The following is a 21,660-nucleotide window of genomic DNA, read 5'->3' as shown; positions in this document are numbered from 1 at the left end:
TAACGTATTTCAAGCAATAGCTATGTGCCAATACCTCCTAATTCTATTTTGGCTTTGACCTTTCCCCTAAGGTATTGCTTATTAAGTTCCAGTATATACTGCTCACCATAACTAGGTTTTTTGTGTAAATATGTATGTATGTGTATATATTCTATACACACCCACACACATCCACACATTGATATATGTGTATATATACATATATGTATACATATATAAACATGTATGTACATATGTGCACTTTATGTATATACATACACACACACTTTTCTTAATTCTACAATAAGATAAATGCTTATTCTCACTTTACAGACAAGGAGAAGGTAAAACTCAGAGAAAAATACCTCACCAAAGGTCACAACTTTCAAGAAATTGGTAGAACTGAGATTTGAATCTGTGTCTGGCACCAAAGCCTGTGAACATCATGCATACTTATAGTATGCAGCCTTGCTCTGCTGTGCCTCAAACCAGAGCACATGGCAGTGTTCTAAAGATACGTACCACCAGGAGATTAACATGAATTGCTATCCTTAAATGTTTATTTTGCTACAAGATTGAGAGAAATAAGTATTTTTTAAGTTAAATAAGAGATTAAAAAACAATCATAACAGTCATTGTCTTCTTTTGGCTATGCCCGCAGATTTTCCATATTATGTTTCTTTGCCATGGTGGGTACTTCAGTGAAAAAGTTAAAGCATATTAACAAGGATGCATGTCTCTTGTGCTCATCAAAGAGTCTATCTTAAACTGAACTTTTTTTTTTTTTTTTGGAGAGGTTTTTTCGCTATAGAGCACGTGCATTCACCAGACAGACAGAGAGAGACAGAGAGACAGAAAGTGAGAAATCGCCCTCCAGGGGGGATGGTCAAACCGCAATCCCTTCTCCTCCATTCTCCTCTGGGAATCTTGGGCACGCACACACATGCGCCCAGTGTGAGTTTTAAGCCACCGGGTCCGGGACACAAACCGCGGTTGATTACGTGGGAGTCCAGCGACATAGCCATTACGCTAACTGCTGGTTCCCTTAAACTGACTTTGATGGGAAAACATTGTTACTCAAAATTTTACACTATTCAGATTGCTTTCTATTTAAAATGAAAATTTCTAAACACTCTAGAAAAAAAGAGTAGATCATGGGTCTCCAAATTCCAGGCCAACTTCCAGTGCCAGCCTGTGGCCTGTTTAAGACCAGTCTGTGGACTGGTGCCCATCCCTTTGGCATAGCAGAGGGTGGACAGTGGGCTGCATGAGTTATTGAGGCATTGTCTGCTTTTGCAGCTGCTCCTCCATCACTTGAATTGCTACCTGGGCTCAGCCTCCTGTCAGGTCATCAGCTGTATTGGATACTCAAGGGAGTAGCAACTCTATTATTGTGGACTGTCTTGTATATTGTAATGTGGTAGAGGTGGAAGTGGAAATGAGGTCCACAGTGGATGTGGTGCGCTTGGGTCATCCCAAGACCACTACCCATCCCTATGTTCATGGAGGGATTGTTTTACACCAGCCTGGTGCCAGAAAGGGTGGGACCACTGGTACAAATGACAGTTATATTGTGTTGAGGAGTAACAAATAATCACATAAACTCAGTGTCTCAGAAAGATTAAATTTTTCCCTCCCTTAGGTTACATTGTTACATTTGTGTCAGGTTAGCAGCTGGAATGGCTCTCCTTAACCTTCCATCTGGGATCCTGCTGGCCAGAGGGGTAAAGTACCTCTTTGAGACCATTCTTTTTTTTTTTTTTCTTTCCCTTCTTCCATGAGCCAGAGAGAGATTCAGCACCCTCAGCTTGGGACCTGACACAGCCTTCCTCTAGGTAGCCAGGATCAAGGGCACATGCATGGCAGCATATCCATGGAGGTCTCCAGACATGAACCTGTAAGCCTCCCACAGAGAGGCAGAATGCCACACTTGACCACTGTCTGGCCCTGAGGCATACCACTGTTGTGGCAGTGAGAAAAAAGGCAATGCTTTTTTAAAGCATCTGCTTGACTGGTGAGCATCATGTCCACTCATGTTCTTTGGCCACAGCAAAGGCAGGGACAAGTCCAAAGTCAGTGGAGTGGGGATGTATACTCTTTCCACAGGGAGGGATGAGTGAGAAATTGTAAAAGTAATAGAATCTTACCTTTATATAACCTCAGAGTACAGGGGGGTTTTAATAATGGATTTTCTAAAGGCAGAAGTAAGAAGGGAAAAGGTCAAATAGATTTGATCTTACAAATAAAATCTGTTCTTTCTTTCTTTTTTTTTTTTATTTGCCAGAGTACATGTGCACTTACCAGAGAGATGTAGAATACCCCTTCTGTAGAGCGTGATCATGCCAGTTACTTGTCTTTCATTTCTCCATCCTGTCAGGACCCTGGACCTGCATACATACATGCCCAGTTTGTCCCTCAAGCCAAGAAGGCTGGGATTCAAACCACAGTTGGCCACTAGGCTATGAAGGAAGCCAAAACCTCCATTAACAAAGAAAAAGATAAAATAGCAAACAACAAACCGACTGAAACATTTTAACAAATTAGGACAGATAACACATGGAATGAGGACATGAGTAGGCAGAACTAAAGAAAACTAATAAGGTAAAAAATCGAAAATTCCAAAGTGTACTCAAATGTAAACTGTCACACCTCCTTCATCTCCTTAAATTCTTGTATGTATTTTCCTTTCCTTCTCCTTGGAGCCAGTCATTTCTCCAGTGAGCCTTAGTTCCATTTACTAGAAAATGGTATTTAGTAATCAAGAACTGGGTACTAGGTGTGCTCTTTGCTCCTGGAGTTTCACACCTGTAAGCGCTCACAGAGACGGCTGGGGAACATCATGTCTCTTCATGTATGCACATACTCAAGTTTTCGGTATTGTATATATTCACGAAATATGAATTCATACTAAGATCTCAGACTAGCCTGTAATCATAGGGTTTGTTGTACTTTCCACCTTTTCTTATTTATAACTTCTTTCTTAGACAAAAATTTGGCTTGCTTATTTGTTCAGCTCTAGTTTACACATGAGAGGACTTCAAAAAGTTCATAGAGAAATGAGATTAAAATATGAGCTTATTTTGGTGCAAAAAAACTTTGAAATCCATGCATACTTTTTCTATAATACATATTTTCTGTGTACTTTTCAGGAACCCCCTCATGAAAGTTTCAGAATTAGTAACATGTATTCCTGTGAGAAACAGTGCAGTTTTTAGGTATATTTCTTTTTGTTTTTAACCTGTGGCATTCAGTGGAAGCACTGTTTTCCAGTTACTTAGTTAGGTCCACTCCTTTTTCCTTCACTCATTCAGTGAGGTTATGTCATATGTTTATAGAATGACTATTAAATTTTTCACCATCTTCAATTATAGAATTCTCATATCTAACTATTTATATTTACATTTCCACATAACTGTGCTCGAATGAGTCTTGTGACTTTTGACAGATGCATAATGTCCTGAATCTACCACGTAGGTGGCTATCCACAACAGTTACACATTCATGGAAGTAGTCCTTTGTAATTCCCCATTGTAGTCGGCTTTTGCCCCTTCCCCCTAGACCCTGGAAACCACAGAAATGCTCTCCATCCTTACAGTTCTGCCTTTTTTCATATAAATTGAATTGACAATATGTAGCTTATCAGATTGACGCCCTTCACTTCTTAGCAAAATGTATTTAAGAGTCATTAATATTTTTGCACGAATCAGTAGTTGACTGTATCCCTGAGTAGTGAGTCTTCCGTCCCAAAAATACAATATATTCTTCATCCATTGTATGGATGTACTGTGGTTTGTTTAGCCATTCACCTTGAATTTCATCTTAGTTACTTTCAGTTTTGGAGGAATAAAGTTACTATTTGGTTGTTGAGAAAGTCATGACTCATTTGTGCATAGGAAAACAGAAAAATCCGTCATGACTTTCCTGATGACACTTATGTACAGGATTTATATAAGATTTTCAATTCACTTGGGTATATATCTGTTAGTGTGCTGGTTAGGTAGAATGTAATTATACATTTAACTTTATATAAAACTTCCATGGGACTAGCAGATGGCATAATGGTTATTAACATCACTGTAGTTTGAGTCCTGGACCCAGCCCCTTGAAACTCAGGCCAGGCACATGTATATGCATGCCCATAATCTTGAGAGGAAAAAGGATTGCAATTGGCCATTCCCCCCCGGGGGAGGAGAGAAAGAGGACATGGTTTCTCGAACTTTCTGTCTGTCTCTCCAAGGTCTCTATAAAAAAAAATTCGTTTTTAATTAAAATCTGCCCAATTGTTTTCCAGAACGACTATACCATTTTGCATTCCTACCAGCAACAGATAAGAGTTACAGTTATTCTATATTCTCACAAGAACTTGGCATTTTGGGGTTCTTTTTATCACCCATTCTACAAGGTGTGTAAAGGTTCTCATTGTAGTTTTCATTGGTATTTCCCTAACAATTAATGGTGTTGAACATTTTCTGTGTGCTTATTTGCCATCTGTGTATTTTCTTTGGTGCAATGTCTATTCTGATCTCTTGCCTAGTTTTTATTGGGCTAATTAGGGTTTTTTTTGAGAAATCTTTACTCTAGCTATAAGTCCTTGTATGACTTGCAAGTATTTTTTCCTGTCTGTGGCTTATCTTGCATTTCCTTAACATCGATTTTTGCAAACCAGTAGTTTTTGGTTTAATGTGGTCTAGTTTGTCAGATTTGTCCTTTTGTAGATCATTCTTGTACTGTTTTGCCTCACTCAAGGTCACACAGATTTTTTTACGTTTTTTTCTCTAAAAGTGCTACAGTTTTATATTTTACATTTAGGTCTGTGATCCATTTGAGTTAACTTTTGTGTAAGGTGAGAAAAATATGTCAGATTTTCATTATTTTTATATTTTGTTCCAATACCATTTATTAAAAAGCCTATCTTTTCTCTATTGAATTGCCTCTGTTCTTTTGTCAAAAATTAATTGACCAGATTTGTGTGGATCTGTTTCTGGGCTAACATGTTCTATTGATTAGCGTGTCTTATCTTCTTGCCCATGGTGTATTGATTACTACACTTTGGTGGTAAGTCTTGATTTTGATGCTGAATTTTTCAACTTTTTTCTTAGTGGTTCATTTTCTTATCAATTTCTTTTCTTTTTTTCTTTTTTTTTTGGAGAGGTTTTTGCTATAGGGCATGTGCGCTCGCCATACAGACAGAGAGAGACATAGAGACAGAAAGCAAGAAATCACCCCCCAGGGGGGATGGCCACGCCGCAATCCCTTCTCTTCTATTCTCCTCTCGGGATCTTGTGCGCACATGCGCCCGGCATGAATTTAAGCCACCAGGTCCGGGACTCAAACCGCAGTCGATTACATGGGAGTCCCGCGACATAGCTATTACGCTAACTGCTGGTCCCGTTTTTCTTATCAGTTTCTAAGTTCACATTGTGTTTATACAAATTTTCAAATCAGCTTGTTGATAGAACTACCGAGAGCTCGCTGGGGTTTTTTATTTCAATTGTGTTGAATCTATAGATCAAACTAAAGATTACTGAATCTTTTTTGTTTAATTAATGCGGTTTAGGATTTTTCTTTCTTAGAGATTTTTGAGGTAGGGTGCATGTGCTCGACAGAGAGGCAGAAAGCAGAAAATCACTCCCTGGTACTATGGCCACGCTGCAATTTCACTTGTTCATTCTCCTCTCAGGATTTTGGGCACATGCATCTGGCGTGAATTTCAAGTTGCCAGGTCCAGGACCTAATCCGTGGTCGGCCATGTGGGAGTCCAGCAACATAACCACTAGCCCATCTGCTAGTCCCCATAATTGACATCTTAACTGTAGTAAGTCTTCCGCCCCATAAATACAGTATATTCTTCATCTATTTTTGAACATACAGGTCCTGTGCATATTTTCTTAGCTTTTACAAACTGAGTATTTATGGGTGGGGGGATACTATTGAAATGGTCTATTTCATCGTTCATTGCTGGTATATAGAAATAAAATTGGCTTTGGTATATGAACATTTTATTTGATCATAACATATTATTAGTTCCAGGAGCAGGTTTTTTTTAGAGGTTTTTGCTATAGGGCACACGCACTTGCCAGAAAGAGAGAGACGGAGAAACAGAAAGCGAGAAATCACCCCCCAGGGGGGATGGCCACACCGCAATCGCTTCTCCTCCGTTCTCCTCTCGGAATCTTGGGCATGCACACAAATGCACCCGGCGTGAGTTTAAGCCACCGGATCCAGGACTCAAACCACGGTCAACTACATGGGGGTCCAGCAACATAGCCATTATGCTAACTGCTGGTCCCCAGGAGCATTTTTTGTAGATTCTTTGAGATTTTCTACATAGATAATTGTATTGTCTTAAAATATGGGCAGTTATAATTCTTTCTAATCTGCATGTCTTTTGTCTTTCTCTTTTTTTTACCCCCATTATTGCAGTGTCTAAGACTTTTGAGATAAAAATTGAACAGCAATAATGAAAGAGGTCATCCATACCCTGTCCCCAGTCTTAGAGAGCATATTCGTTTTCTATGGTTGTTTATCACAAACTCCCGTAACAAGTGGCTTAAAACAAATATATTATCCTCCTGTTTTGTAAGATCTAAGGGCTTCATCATGGTGTCACTAGGCTAAAATGGGTGTCATAGCTGGATTGTGTTTGTTTCCAGAGGTCCTAGGGAAGAATCTGTTTCCCTGACCTTTTGGCTTCTAGAGGCTACCCAACACATTGCTTGGCTTATGGCCAAGCAACTAATTTTTAGATTGATTGGGTTTTTGCCTTTACAATTTCATCAGCTTGACTCTGGTCTTTATTATTTCTCTTCTCCTGCTTGCTTTGATTTTAACTGCTCTTCTTTTTCTAGTTTCTTCAAGTGGAAGTTGGATCAAGGGTCATGAAACTTTTTATAAAGAACCAAATAGTGGGGCCAGCAAGTGGTATAGTGATTAAGGCACTGGACTCCTACATGGTCAACCACAGTTTGAGTCCTGGACCCAGCTGTTGGAAAAATCACACCGGGTACAAGTGCATGTGTGCCCAAATTTTCAAGAAGAAAGTAGAGAAGAGATTGCAGTCTGGGCATCCTCCCAGGGGTGGGGTGATTTCTCATTTTCCCTGTCTCCTTCTTTCTCCATTGAGTGCACATAATCCTTGGCCAAAAAAAAAAAAAAACCTTTAAGAAAAAGAAGAAAAGAGCCAAACGGTGAATATTTCAGATGAAAGCTAAGTGGTTTCTGTCACAACTATTCTCACTGCTATTGTAACCTGAAAGCAGCCATGGATAATACATAAGCATTGCTGTGTTCCAGTAAAATTTTATTTACAAAACCAAAAAGTGAGGCAGTTTGGCAACCCCTGATGTAAATAATTAAAATCTTTTCTAATGGAAATATTTATGACTAAATTTCCATCCAAGCATTGATATTTTATTTAGCTGTGTTCCACAAATTATGATTTGTCCTGTTTTTATTTGTATCCAGTTTCAAAATATTTTATTTCTCTTTGAGACTTTATTTACTAGTGGACTTAGAAATGTTTAACATTTGTTTAATTTCAAATAAGCAAGGATTTTCCCAGATGTTGTATGGTCCAAGAACATAGTATGAAATATTGTTTAAAGTATTATTTATTTACTTATCCGTTCATTTATTTTCATTTGACCAGATAAAGACAGGTACTCAGAAAGAAGGAAAATGAGAAAGCAAGCCAACAGGTCTGAGACTGGAACCATGGTCGACCATGTAGGAGTGTTTAGCACCTTAACCACCATGCCACCTGCTGGCCATAGTTTGAAAACTTACAATCTTTTAAATTAGCAAGTATCATATAAATGTCAAATAGTTTTTTGGTGTTTTATAACTTTTTATATTTTATAGTTTATCATCCCTGACAAACATGTTGATATATTCAACCATACTTAGAACCATACTTTTTTATTTTTCCTTTCAGTTCCATCAACTTTTTTTTTTTTTTAGAGGTTTTCACTATAGGGTGCGTGCGCTCGCCAGACAGACAGACAGAGACATAGAGACAGAAAGCGAGAAATCACCCCCCAGGGGGGATGGCCACGCCACAATCCCTTTTCCTCCATTCTCCTCTCGGGATCTTGGGCACGCACACACACGCGCCCGGCGTGAGTTTTAAGCCACCAGGTCCGGGACGCAAACCGCAGTCGACTACGTGGGAGTCCAGCGACATAGCCATTACGCTAACTGCTGGCTCCCTCCATCAACTTTTGACTCATGTTTGTTGAAGCTTTGTTAGGAGCATATCCATTTTTCTTAAGAATTATTTATTTTGTTCTTATTAATATTTTCTTTTAATTTGACCAGAGAGAGAGAAAGGGAAAGTGAGAAAGCAAGCCACTTGGTCTAGAATTCAAATTATGTGCCACCTGCTGGCCCCATGAACATACCCAATTGAGAATTTTTTTTTTTTTTTTAAGATTTTTGCTGTAGGATGTGTTTGCTTGCTGGAGAGACAGATAGCAAGGGAGAAATCACCTCCTGGGGAGATGACCATGCCGCATTCCCTTCTCCATTGTCCTCTTAGGATTTTGGGCACACATGCACATGCACCATTGTGAGTTTTAAGCCACCAGATCTGGGACTCAAACTATCGGCCATGTGGGAGTCTAGCACCCTAACCACTATACCACGTGCTGGCCCCGTATTCCTTCTTTTAAGTCTGCTCTGTCCAATATTAATAAAACCACTCCAGAGTCCTTTTGATTAGATTAGTATCATGGTACACCAGTCTCCATCCTTCTCCTTTTAACCCATCTATTTCTGTATATTTGAAGGAAGATTTGTATAGATAGCATATAATTAGTTCTTGCTTTTCATTCAGTTTTAGTCTTTTAACTGTTTAAGAAACAAGAATTGGCAAACTATGTCCCATGGATCAAATCTGGCTCATAGACATTGATTTATTTACTTGTATACAAGGATTCATTTAAAAAAAAATCACAGAAATGCATGTTACTAAAAAACTAAATTGATTTAAAAACTTTTAGCACTGGGACCAGCAGTTAGTGTAATGGCTATGTTGCTGGACTCCCATGTAGTTGACTACGGTTCGAGTCCCGGACCCGGTGGCTTAAACTCACACACCAAGCGCGTGTGCGTGCATCCCCAAGATCCCAAGAGGAGAATGGAGGAGAAGGGATTACAGCAGCGTAGCCATCCCCCCTGGGGCTTGATTTCTCCCTTTCTGTTTCTCTGTCTCTCTCTGTCTGTCAGGCGAGCGCACACGCCCTATAGCAAAAACCTCTCCCCCCCAAAAAAAAATTTTTAGCACTAAAATTAATTCATGATTTTAATTCCATTTTCTGCAAAATTATATTTTGAATCATAATTGTCCAAACCCCAAAGTTTCATGTTTTAGAATTTGTTCTTAATGGGCAGTGATTGGGTGTCCCCTAGAAACTCATGTGTTGGGACTTGATTATACTGTAAAAGTGTTAAGTTAAAACTAATCCTTTCATTGTTGTCCCAGCCTCTGGGTGCAATAATGTCATTAGTTAAAGGCCTCATGATTTAGTTCTGGTAGGATTTATAAGCAGAGAGAAAAATCAGATAAACACAGATAAAATTCTGCTCTGCTAAAGATTCTACCATCTGCTACTTTGTGATGCCTTTAGATTTCCTAGCCAGAACTATGAGTCAGAATAAACTTCTATTCTTAAACTTCCCCAGTCTCTGGTATTTCTGTTAGCAACACAAAAACAGATTGATGCCTCATACTTGTTTACACATGCACACACATATAACAGAAACTACTTTAGGCCAGCAAAGCATAAAATATTTATAATCTGGCTCTTCATAGAAAAACTTTTCACTACCTTGGCTTTAGACAGATAGTAATTTTTTAGTGTGATTAAAAACAAATGAACATTTTCATTTTTTACTTTGCGTTTAGTTTTCAGTTATCCTCATTTTCTTGTAGAAATTCATGTTTTAGTTCAACATATTATTTTTGCCTTAAAAACTGTTTTACATTTCTTAGAAAATAGATCCACTGACAGTGAATTCTGTTTTTGAAAGTCTTTATTCCAGCTTCATATTTGAAAGGTAATTTTGTTAGTTAAGGAATTCTGGGGCGATGGTTGCTTTCTTTCATAGTGCTTTCAAGATAATATTGCATTGTTTTGTAATTTGCATGGTTTTTGACAAGAAATCTGTATATATATGCTTTTCTTTTCATCTAACTCACTCTGTCTGGCTGCATTAATTTCCTTCCGTATAATTTTCACCAATTTCTTTATGCTATGCCTAGAATTTCTGCCTTCAACCCCCCCACCCTCACCACCAGTGCTTACCTACTTGATACGCTTTATGTGTTGCTTTGTGTCTGCCATTAATTTTGGAAAATTCCCAGTTATACATCAGATATTTTTCTGCTCTGTTTCTTGCTCTTCTAAAGTTCTAGTTACACACATGTTAAAATGTTTGAGACTGACACATTTATTCTCTTTTCCCTCTCCCTATCTTGCCACTTTGTTCCTTCGGGTAATTTCTGTTGCCCTAGCCTCAAATTCACTGAGTCTTTCCTCAGCCATGTTTTTCTTTTTTCTTTTATAAGAATTATTTTATTTAACTTTATTCATGTATTTCAATTTGACCAGAGAGAGAGAGACAGAGTGAGAGAGAGAGAAGGAAAGTGAGAAAGCAGCCACCAGGTCCAGGACTCAAACCACTGTCGGCCATGTGGGAGGGAGTTCAGCACCCTTAACCACATGCCACCTGTTGCCCCACAGTTCTGTTTTTCTACTTGTGATTGTCAAAGGCGCTCTTCATCTCCATTTGCATTTGATTCTTTTTTTATACTTTCTATCCCTCTGTAGAAATAATCCATATGGTCTTGCATGTTACCTACATTTTGTGTTAGGTCTTTAACATATTGGTCATAGTTACTTTAAATTTTCTATTATTTCAATATGTGTGTCTTGTTCTAATGAGTAGTACTCTGTCTCTTGTGAATGTGCATCTCTTGCCTATTCATGTGCTTTGTGATGTGAATGTTGTATAGGATACAGGTACTTAGATGAGGTGAATATTTTTTGTTTTTTAAAAGTTTTTTTGTTTTGTTTTGTTTTTCTTTTTGTTTTGTTTTGTTTTGCCATAGGAGACACATGCTCTCCAGAGGCAGAGAGAAGGAAAGTGAGAAATCACCCAGTAGAGGGGATGGCCATACCGCAGTCTCTTCAACATTCTCCCCTCAGGATTTTAGGTATCACACACACATGCCCAGCGTGATTTTTATGCTGCCAGGTCTTGGGCTCAGACTTTGGTTGCTCATGTGGGAGTCCTGTGTGTTAACCACCGCGTCACCTGCTGTCCCCAAGGTGAATAGTTTTAATGCTGGAAGTGAGCACATATTTCCTCTAATGAGGGTCTTTTTTTGGGGGGAAGAGGGAGTTTGCTCTGGTCTAGGGAAAAAAATTAAGGCTGTTATATTAGTTGTTATGGTTACCATCAGTGTACCACAGGCTTCAAATACCTGGAGAGCTAGCTTGTTTCCAAGGTAGGGAGTTTCCAGAGTAATGTCTGATTTCTGGATTTCCTATATTCCTTTGGTGCTGTGTTTTAAGTAGGGTCTATTTGTGAGCTTTTACGTTTTCTCCTATTCCTCTCCCAGGAGTGTCCTGCTATTGTTATTTGGAGCTATTTTGGGGAAGGGAGGACTCAAGGGTGGGGTGGGGGGAATCTTTCTTATTCCAATTAAGGTTCATTCTTAGGTATGCATTATGTTTCTCTTGATCACAGGGCTGTGAGCTTCTCAGTTCTTTAGTACCTTCCCGAAAAATAAGGGCCTCAAACATTTTCCCTGACTGCTATGAGTACTCACCAGTGCCTAAAGGTCAGCAGTGATGCCCTTTTTCACAGATAAGAGTTTTGTTCTGTCATGCAGATAGGCTCCCTGTAGAGTATCTTAGCCTTCCATTCAGCTGTTTTCCTTCCCCAGGTCTGTACTTCAGTGGATACTCTTAGAATTCTTTGTAGTCTTTTTGTATTTGATTGGGTTCATGGAGAAAAAGCCTGTAAGAGCATTCAGAGTCCCAATTTTTGCAGCCCCAGTGGTTATACAGTGACTCACCATCCTAAACTTTGGCCTTCATCAGATTTATCATCCACCCAGCTGAGGATGTGTTTATATCTCCTCCCTCCCTGAGGCACACTGTTTTCTTACAAGCCTTTGGGTCAGTTGAGCAGCTTTAGCTCTCTGATAGGTTTGAAACAATTCATGAATTTGAAGTTAGTTCTTTTTTCATTCTAAGAATAGGAATAACCTTAGTCTAGAATTTTATCCTGGGGCAGAAGCCGGAACCAATACACATATTTTTACGTTAATACAATTTTTATATATGAAGATTTTAAAGGGCTATACAAATTTAAAGCAAAAAGAAAAAAGTGGATAACATGGAAGAAATGAAAATGCTGATGAAAATAAATAAGTGAAACAAAATATGAGTATCATATAGAAGCTGCTGTGGTTTGAATGTGTTCCCCAAAACTCATGTTATGGAAACTTAGTCCTTAATCCAACAGTGTTGAGAGGTAGATTTAAGAGGTGATTAGGTAATGAAGGCTCTGCCCTCATGAATGGATTAATGTTATCACAGGACGAGGTTAGTTTCTGAAGAGAAACACTCTTGCTGTCTCTTGTACATGCTGTCTTGCCCTTCTGCCCTCCACTATAGAATAACATTGCAAAAAGGCCCTCACCTGATAAGGGCTCCTTGACATTCGAGTTCCCAGACTCTAGAACTGTGCCGTTTTTAAATAAGTTACTCAGGGCCAGCAGATGGCATGGCAGTTACATCACTGGACTCCCACATGGCCAGCTGCAGTTCAAGTCCTGAACCTGGTGGCTTCAAACTCATGCCAGGCACTTGGGCATGTGTGCCTAGGATCCCAGGAGGAGAATGGAGGAGAAGGGATTGCTGTGTGGTCATCCCCCCCAGTGGGTGGGGAAGGCAATGATTTCTCATTTTCTGTCTCTGTCTCTTCAGCGAGCGCACATGCCCTGTGGCAAAAATCTCTCAGATAAATAAATAATAAACTCTGTGGTATTCTCTTATAGCAGTATAAAACAATCTGAGACAAAGAATTAGTTGAATAAATATATGATGAAGATGTTAACATGTGAAAGAACTTTTTTTCCTCCTAAAACTATGTGTCAAATCACTTTCTAAATTTATAGGTATCTGTTTGCATGAAGACTTGGAATCATAAAATCCTATTTCAATACTGAAAAGGACATCAGAGGTTAGTTTATTTTACACTGAGTCTCAAGACCAACCAGCTAGAAGAGTCCTTTCATTCTCTTCTGTTACAGAAAATATTTAGATAGATGGTTCAGCCATAGTGGCATCAGTGGTAGTGGACTGACTGCAGAGCTATAGGCCACGTGGCAACTATAGATCACATTTCCAGCCCAGTTGGTCTAAAACATCCTGAGTATCTGCACTAGTAGCTCAGGATTGAATGGGCTGGAGTATTGGAGGAAGGGGATCTTACTGTGACCCAGCCCTGTGGAGGATACTTTCTCTCTTTCCTAGGCATATCATGGATAAAAGAAAAAAAATTTAATATTTAGATAGAAACTTTTGAGAAGCTTTAAGAGGTGCTTCCCAAGCTAGAGAAAAAGTTTTTATGTTCATTTAAATTTTGTATTCTATTTTAAAATACAGTACTGTTCATTTTTATGTGAAAATTAAAATGTTGGGTAACCCATAATTAAGATTTTAGCTATTTTTAAAGTGGTAAGCCATATGTATTCCTTGATTTGCGTATCTCTCAATTCAAAGCCAACCTATACTTTGGCTTGATGAGCCGTTGGTTGGTTGGTTGGTTGGTTAGTCGGTGGGTGGGTGGATTTTAAATAGGTAATGAAGCAGTCCTTGAATGGGAAGGGAGCTAGAGGGAGCTACACAGCTAGTTAGTGAGAAAGATAGGTCAAAATCTAAACTTCCTGATCCCTAGTTTATAACTTGTGTTTTCTTACACTGTATTAAATTTGGTTTTGTTTTTGGAGAGGTTTTTGCTATAGGATATGTGCGCTCGCCAGAAAGAGAGAGAGAGAAAGTGAGAAATTACCCCTGAGAGGATGGCCGTGCCGCAATTCCTTCTCCTCCATTCTCCTCCCAGGATCTTGGGCACACACACACACATGCCCATCATGAGTTCCAGCCACTGGTTCTGGGAGTGGAACCACGGTCGACTACATGGGAGTCCAGTGACATAGCCATTATGCCAACTGCTGGTCCCTATACTGTATTAAATTTATATCCAAACTTACTAGTTTTAAAATGTGGCTAATTTGAACGTAATTTTGCAAAAATGTTATATTTGAAATTTATACAGCGTTCTTCCTCCAATTAAGTGTTATGTAATCAAAGTAAATTTGAGACATAACTACATGGAATTCTTAATTGCAGAGTCTGAATTCACATTAATCTAGAAATAAGTTAATTTTCTTAGCACAAGTGTAAGGTGGGTTTTTTTTTTTTTTTTTTCTTCTTTTTTTTTGAAAAGCATTGCACAGTTCTGATTGTGGTAGAAGAAAATTGGGAGATACTAACCTAGGAATCTTTTTTTTTTTTTTTTAATTTCCAGAGGGCACATACACTCACCAGAGAGAAAAAGTACCCCCCGCTCCCCCAGTGGAGCATGGTCATCCTGCTATTTTTTCCATTTCTCCATCCTGTTGGGATCTTGGGCACACAACATATGTATTTTTCAAGCCACCAAGTCAGCGCAGTCAGCCATGTGGGATCCAGCCCCCTTAATCACTAGGCCACTAAGGCCATTCCTATTATTCATATTATTTTGACTTTGGAAACTAGCAGGTAGATATAGCATGATGCTCCGCTTCAGGACTATCAATTCTCAGGTCATGGATAGGAGAAAGTGAGGGAAATAAGATTAGTCAACTCTGGATGAAATTTGGTTTATAAATGTATATACATCCTACATCTTCTCTATATTGTTAGAATTTACCAAATAGAGAAGATCCAAATTGATCTCTGAATCATTCTATAATCTGTTCTAGACCACTGTTTTTTCTTCTTTGCCCAAAAGTGCCTCTTACCTTTACAGTTCAGGAGAATGTTAGGCCTTTTTCTTTCTTTTTTTTTTAAATCTATTTCCAAAGAAATTTTCCCCATTGGTAAAGTGATGCAGATAATATATTCTCCATATCTGTCATGGATAATACAACATTAGATGTAGTTGTTTTTGTTTTTTAACTCTAACAATTGGCTGGCATTAGAAGTAAATGTTCCTGGGGCCAGAAGGTGGCCTGGAGGTTGAAGTGACTGGATTCCCACATGGCCGCCTTCACAATTTGAGCCTCGGACTTGGCAGCTTGAAAATCATGCAGGCTTTGTGTGTGTGTATGCATGCATGCCCAAAATCCTGAGAGAGTAGAGAAGGGATTGCAGTGACCATCTCTCCTGGAGGGTTGATTTTCCATTAAAAAAACAAAATGTAGAAGTAGTAGTAAATGCTCCTTTGTTATGAATTGATAGGTTATAAGGGAGTCAAGATATTAATAGAATTATAATACATTATCTTCTGAGTTAATCTAGAAATAATAGCTAACACATACAAAATTCCAGGCACTGTTTCATTACACTTTACACGTATTAACTAATTTAATTCCCAAAACTTTTGAGGTAGAAAATACTGTCACCTCTCTTTTATAGTCAGAAAACTAAAGTAATGTCACTATGGTTAAATAAGATGTGTGTGTCTCACATCATTGGTAAGTGGTAGAAACACTGAAAGCCAGTAATCTGGGACTGAAGATACTATTAACTACTACATTATATGGCCCCTGTTGTAAAAAAGTATGGTAAATTGCTGCACCTTTAAAAAAAAAAAGTTTATTTCTAACATGAGTAGTGTGACAGACAAATAGCACCCTCAACGAGGCCTTGATGCCACAATCCACCCCCATCTTCCAGTCATCCCAGATCACAGACATGTGCATGCCCAGCATTCTCAGAGAGGACTCCAGATGCAAATCCAGACCTCTTCTTGTAGGTCAGTGTCACGTTTTACTGTTGTACCATTATTCAGTACCCATTTTTTCATTTTCTAGACTTAGAAGCTTTTTGGTTTCAATTTTTATGTTGATTCAGCAGTAAGTATCTACCTTATGCTAGTCCTTCTGCTAGCATCAGATATAAAAAATGAGATGTGGCCCTTGAAAACTGTTAATATAAAAGCATTTCCTAGTTTAGACTTAGCAGCTTGCTAAACAATGATTTATTTGTGATTTCTTAGCTCTTTTTAAAAATTTTAATTGTGATAAAGTATAAATTAAAATGTACTATCCTAACCATTAAAAAATGGTTAGGATAATACATTTTAAATTCTGTAGTCAGTAGTGTTAAATATATTCATGCTGCAGTTCAACAAGTCCCCTGAACTTTCTCATCTTGTAAAACTAAAACCCTTTACTTATTAAACAACTCCCCATTTCCCCTTCCCCCAGAATTTGGTAGCCACTATTATTCTAAGTGCTGATTCCATGAATTTGATTACTTTAGATACCTCAGATAAGTGGAATTATATATTTATCTTTTTGTGATTAACATATTTCATTTAGCATAATATCCTTATTTTAATCCATTTTCTGTTGCTAATAGCATAATACAGTAGACTAGGTAATGTATAATGAGTAAAGGTTTATTCAGCTCACAGTTTTAGAGGTCCGAGGCCAAAGAGTTACATCTGGTAAGGGCTTTCTTGCTGATGGTGATTCCACAGAGTCCTGAGGCAGCACATGTCATCGCATGTCAAGAGGGCAAGAGTGCATATGTCACCTCTGGTCACTCTGTCACCCTTTTATTTTTAATTGCCAAAGGGTACATGTACTTTCCAAAGGGAGAGAATGCAACCTGCAAAGGGTTATTAGTCACACTACAGTCTTTTTTCCTCCATTTTTCCTTCCCTTCTGGGTTTTGGACAAGCACACACATGTACCCAGTATGTTTTTCAAGTCACCAAGGCCAGGATTCAAATTGTGATCAACTCTGTAGGATCTGGCTCCCTTAACCCACTGTGGTGTAGGGCTGGCCCACTCCTTCATCTTCTGATAAAGCCACCAATATTTAGTCACAAGGGCCCCACGCTGATGACTTAATCTAATCCTAATTACCTTCCATAGGCTCCACATTTTAATTCCATAGTTGGATGTCTCTACGTTCTTTATAAAATGCCAGAGAGCATGTGTGCTCACTGGAGAGAGGTTGATCAAGATGGGGAGAGAGGGAACCAGCAGTTAGCCTAATGGCTATGTCACTGGACTCCCACGTAGTCGACCGCGGTTCACGTCCCAGACCCAGTGGCTTAAAACTCACGCCGGGCGCTTGTGTGTGCGTGCCCAAGATCCCGAGAGGAGAAGGGAGGAGAAGGGATTGCAGCATGACCATCCCCCCTGGGGGGTGATTTCTCACTTTCTGTCTCTGTGTCTGGCGAGCGCATGCGCCCTATAGCAAAAACCTCTCAAAAAAAAAAAAAAAAAAAAGATGGGGAGAGAAAGCACCCTCCAGTGGGGCATTATCATGCCATTCTCCATTTTTCCATCCTGTTGGAATTGGGGGCGTGTATGTACATGCTACTGGCATATTTTTCAAGACACCAGGTCAGGATGTGTAGTTTAAGAAGTTAACTTCTTAATCTCTAGGCTATGAAACCTGCTCTCCACCTTAATATCATTACAATGGCAGTTATATGTGAATTTTGGGAGACACATTCAGATCATAACAGCCCTCCAGGTTCATTCATGTTATAAATTGCAAGAGGCCTTTTTTTTTAAAAAAAAAAAAAAGATCAGATCATAAGTGTGTGCCACATTTGTTTATCCATTCATCTGTATGGACATTTGGATTGCTTCCACCTCTTGGCTATTGCGAATAATGCTGTCGTGAACATGGGCAGTCACAGGGTATATTTGAGGTACGGCATTCAGTTCTTTTGGATATGTAACAAAAGGGATTGCCAGGTAATATAGTAAGTTCTATTTTTCATTTTTAAGGAACCCCCATCCTGCTTTCTGTATTAGCTATTACCATTTTACATTTTACCAGGAGCACATACGGTTCCAGTTCCTTCAGATCCCTACCGGATTTGGTATTTTCTGATGGTCTTTTTTCATCGTAGCCATCCTGGTGATTGTGAGGTGATATATTTGCATTTAATTAATGATTAGTGATACTGAGCTTCTTTTCATATATGTGCTGACCATTTGTAGGTATATCTTCTTTTGAGAAAAATCTATTCAAGATATGTTCCGTTTTTAAAATTGGGTTATTTTCTTAAGTTGTAGGAATTTTAGTATGTTCTGGATACTTACCATTTTTCAGATATCTGAATTGCGAGTATCTTCTCTTATTCCATAAAGTGGCTTTTCACTGTGTTCTTTGATCTGCAGAAGTTTTTTTAACTTGATGTCATAGTGTTTGTCTATTTTGTTTTTGTTGCCTATGCTTTTGGTGTTGTACCCAGGAAATTACTGCCAAATTCAATGTCAGTAAGCTTTTTCCATGTTTTCGTCTAGAAATTTTAGTTTTAGGTCTTATATTTAGGTCTTTGGTTTATTTTAAATTAAGATTATATATAAGGTAAGAGTTCAGTTTTGTTCTTTTTCACGTGAAATATCCAGTTCTCCCAACACCATTTGTTGAACAGACTATTGTGTTACATATTTTTTTGATATCCTAAAATGATGAGTTTATAAGATTTTCTATTTTACAATGAAATAGCAATTTTTTTTGTTATTGATAATGGATAAAATTTCAAATTTTGTAGGTATGATGCAGAAGATTTTCATGAATAGAGTGATTTTTAAATGCTTAACTCTTTTTTTATGGAGTTTTCATGTTTATTAATTATATATCATACCTTGTATGTCACATTAAAATTAAAGTTCGATATAAGGCAATTTCCATGTATCTTTTCGAATGCCTAATAGTACATGGGTACTTGAAAAAGTCTGTGGAAAAATGGAATTAAAGTGTGAGTTTATTATGGTGAAAAAATTTTTGAAATCCATAGTTTTTCATGGTACTCATTTTACATGAATGTTTAGAAGCCCCCTTTTGTATGTTAAAACTTTTGTGCATTGAACTTTTTCTTTTTTAAGCACTCTGCCTAACCCCACATAAATTAGAATTTGCGTAATTTTTCCTGTCTTTTGCTTGTAGGGAAGCAGCGAGAGAGTGTCGTAGAAAGAAGAAAGAATATGTGAAATGTTTAGAAAACAGAGTGGCAGTGCTTGAAAACCAAAACAAGACACTGATTGAAGAGCTAAAAGCACTTAAGGACCTTTACTGCCACAAATCAGATTAATTTGGGATTTAAATTTTCATCTGTGAAGGTGGAAAATGGACTGGCTTGGCCACACCAGAAAGACAAAATAAACATTTTATTTTCTAAACATTTCTTTTTTTTCTATGCGCAAAACTGCCTGAAAGCAACTACAGATTTCATTCATTTGTGCTTTTTGCATTAAACTGTGAATGTCCCAACACCTGCCTCCACTTCTCCCCTCAAGAAATTTTCAGCTCCAGGAATCATGAAGAGACTTCTGCTTTTCAACCCCACCCTCTTCAAGAAGTAATAATTTGTTTACTTGTAAATTGATGGGGGAAAATGAGGAACAGAAAATCTTTTTAAAAATGATTTTCAAGGTTTGTGCTGAGCGCCTTGATTGCCTTAGGGACAGAATTAACCCAGCTTCTTGAGCTTGAAGTAATGTGTGGGCCGCATGCATAAAGTAAGTAAGGTGCAATGAAGAAGTGTTGATTGCCAAACTGACGTGTTTTCACATTCTCATTGTGAATCATGTAAAACTGTTAAGAGAAATATCCCCTTAAAAGAATTTCATTATGGTGTTGAAGAAGTTAGTAATGAATTCAAAGTGCTTTCTATGTACATTCTCTTCAGTACTGAAAACTTGTCCTTGGTTCTTAAAAACATTCTGTATTAACTACAGTTCTTCCACAGGGCAGTTGTTGCTTCTTAATTCAGTTCTGTATGTGTTCAACGTTTTTGAATACATTAAAAGAAGTAACCAACTGAATGAAAAGCATGGTATTTGAATTTTAAATTAAATTGAAATAAGAAAGAATACAAAACCTATTTTAGTTAGTACTAAATTCTCAGTAAAACGATGCTGATTAGAAAGCCAACCCCTTGAGTTATACATAACAAGGTTTTTAAATAAATGTTTTTGTCCTCACGTTGGAAAATATTTATATTGTCACTCATTTACTTAAGATATTTCTAATTTACTGTTGCCCTTTGCACTTACATTATATCACCAACAGGAAAGAAAGCCTTCAAGATGTTAAATAAAGCAAAGTGATATTTTTCTTTATGAAATGTTATGTTGTAGAAAAATACTAATTTTAAGTCTTTTCCATGTTAACATACTATAACAATCTAGTGAATTTTTAAATGAAAAGTTTATAAGGATTTAGTGGTAAAAAGTACAGTGTTAGATGTGCACAAGGAAAGTAATTTTCTTCAGACATACTAGAATGACTGCTGTACTATAATACTCGGATTATTATGTTTGCAAAACTTTTTTCATTTTCTTCTAAAAAGGGTAGTTGTATAGCTTTCCAGTATGCTACATCGCCTTTGTCATTTCATAAAGTAGCTACCTATTTTAACTCTTGACTATACAGTTTTTGTGTGTATCATACATTATTTTCAGTACTACTTTCATTACTAATTAGTCATTTTACTCATTAAGTCTCATAAATCTAAAAGTTACCCTTTAAAGGAATATAAAAAACAAACTGGACTTTAAAAATTGGAGATCAACATGTTAGATTATAATTTCTCATTTTAGAAGGAAATTCCTTTTAAAATGTCGAAGTTGGAAAATTAATGTTTTTATTTTGCCATAGGTTATTAAGAAAATTGTTTAAAATTATAAAATGTGCATACATGTGTAAATTATCGGATCCATTTTTGAAATTAAGACTTTTAATATCTGTAAATGGTAATTCTTTTGTTTGTAACAAATCATTGTCTTTTTTCAAGGATGAACAGAGTTTATGAAGGAGCATCATTCTAAGAATTTAAGTGATGTTGTCTTTATATCTGGACAATTCACCAGATTCTCAAGAAGGCTTTCAAACAACTGTAAAGTTTGATGTCTGTCCTGCTGAGCTAATGGGGAAAGTTATAGCATAAAAATTGTGTGTATACCAGCATAGAGAAATCATTTTCTAAAACTGGTTTGACAGAAACCAAGCAAGATCACAAAATCTGTTCACAAACTGTAATTACTTTTTATTGAATGTCAAATTGAACATTTTGAATATCATAAGCATTATAAATGAAAAATTGCCTGTTTTTACCAAGTTATAAAGTTGGTTGTTTTTCAAAAGTTGAGGTTTTCTAGTTAATTAGAAGGTTAGTGGTCATCTTAGTCCCTGATGAATCAAGGCAATCACATTCATATTAGGATGGATTTATAAATTATAAAGAGCTGCTCATTTATACCTTGAGGGCGATTGCACTGTTTTGAAGTCAGTTACTTAATGGTGAGGTGAGAAATGTATTCTATTTCTTCTAAATCTGTTTTAGACCCTTGGAGAGATTTAAAATTTTAAGTTTATAGAGATAGAAATCAAGCATATTTTGTGCAGGCTTTTTTTTTTTTTTTTT

The 21,660-nt window shown here is 37.5% G+C and overlaps 1 protein-coding gene across 1 annotated transcript in view; it reads left to right on the top strand.

Moving 5' to 3' along the window:
* Positions 1-21,575, top strand: part of CREB1 (cAMP responsive element binding protein 1) — a 78,913-nt gene extending 57,338 nt beyond the window's left edge. Inside the window, exon 9 of the mRNA XM_014584322.2 lies at positions 19,182-21,575. Coding sequence (XP_014439808.1) covers positions 19,182-19,326 — 145 coding nt within the window. The 3' untranslated portion in view covers positions 19,327-21,575. The remainder of the gene's footprint in view (positions 1-19,181) is intronic.
* Positions 21,576-21,660: the final 85 nt, after the last annotated feature.

The sequence above is a fragment of the Tupaia chinensis genome, unplaced genomic scaffold (assembly GCF_000334495.1).
Source record: "Tupaia chinensis unplaced genomic scaffold, TupChi_1.0 Scaffold000076_1, whole genome shotgun sequence".
In the NCBI taxonomy this organism is placed as follows: Eukaryota; Metazoa; Chordata; class Mammalia; order Scandentia; family Tupaiidae; genus Tupaia; species Tupaia belangeri.
The sequence above is the reverse complement of the archived record's forward strand: the minus strand, read 5'-3'. Positions and strand labels throughout refer to the sequence as shown.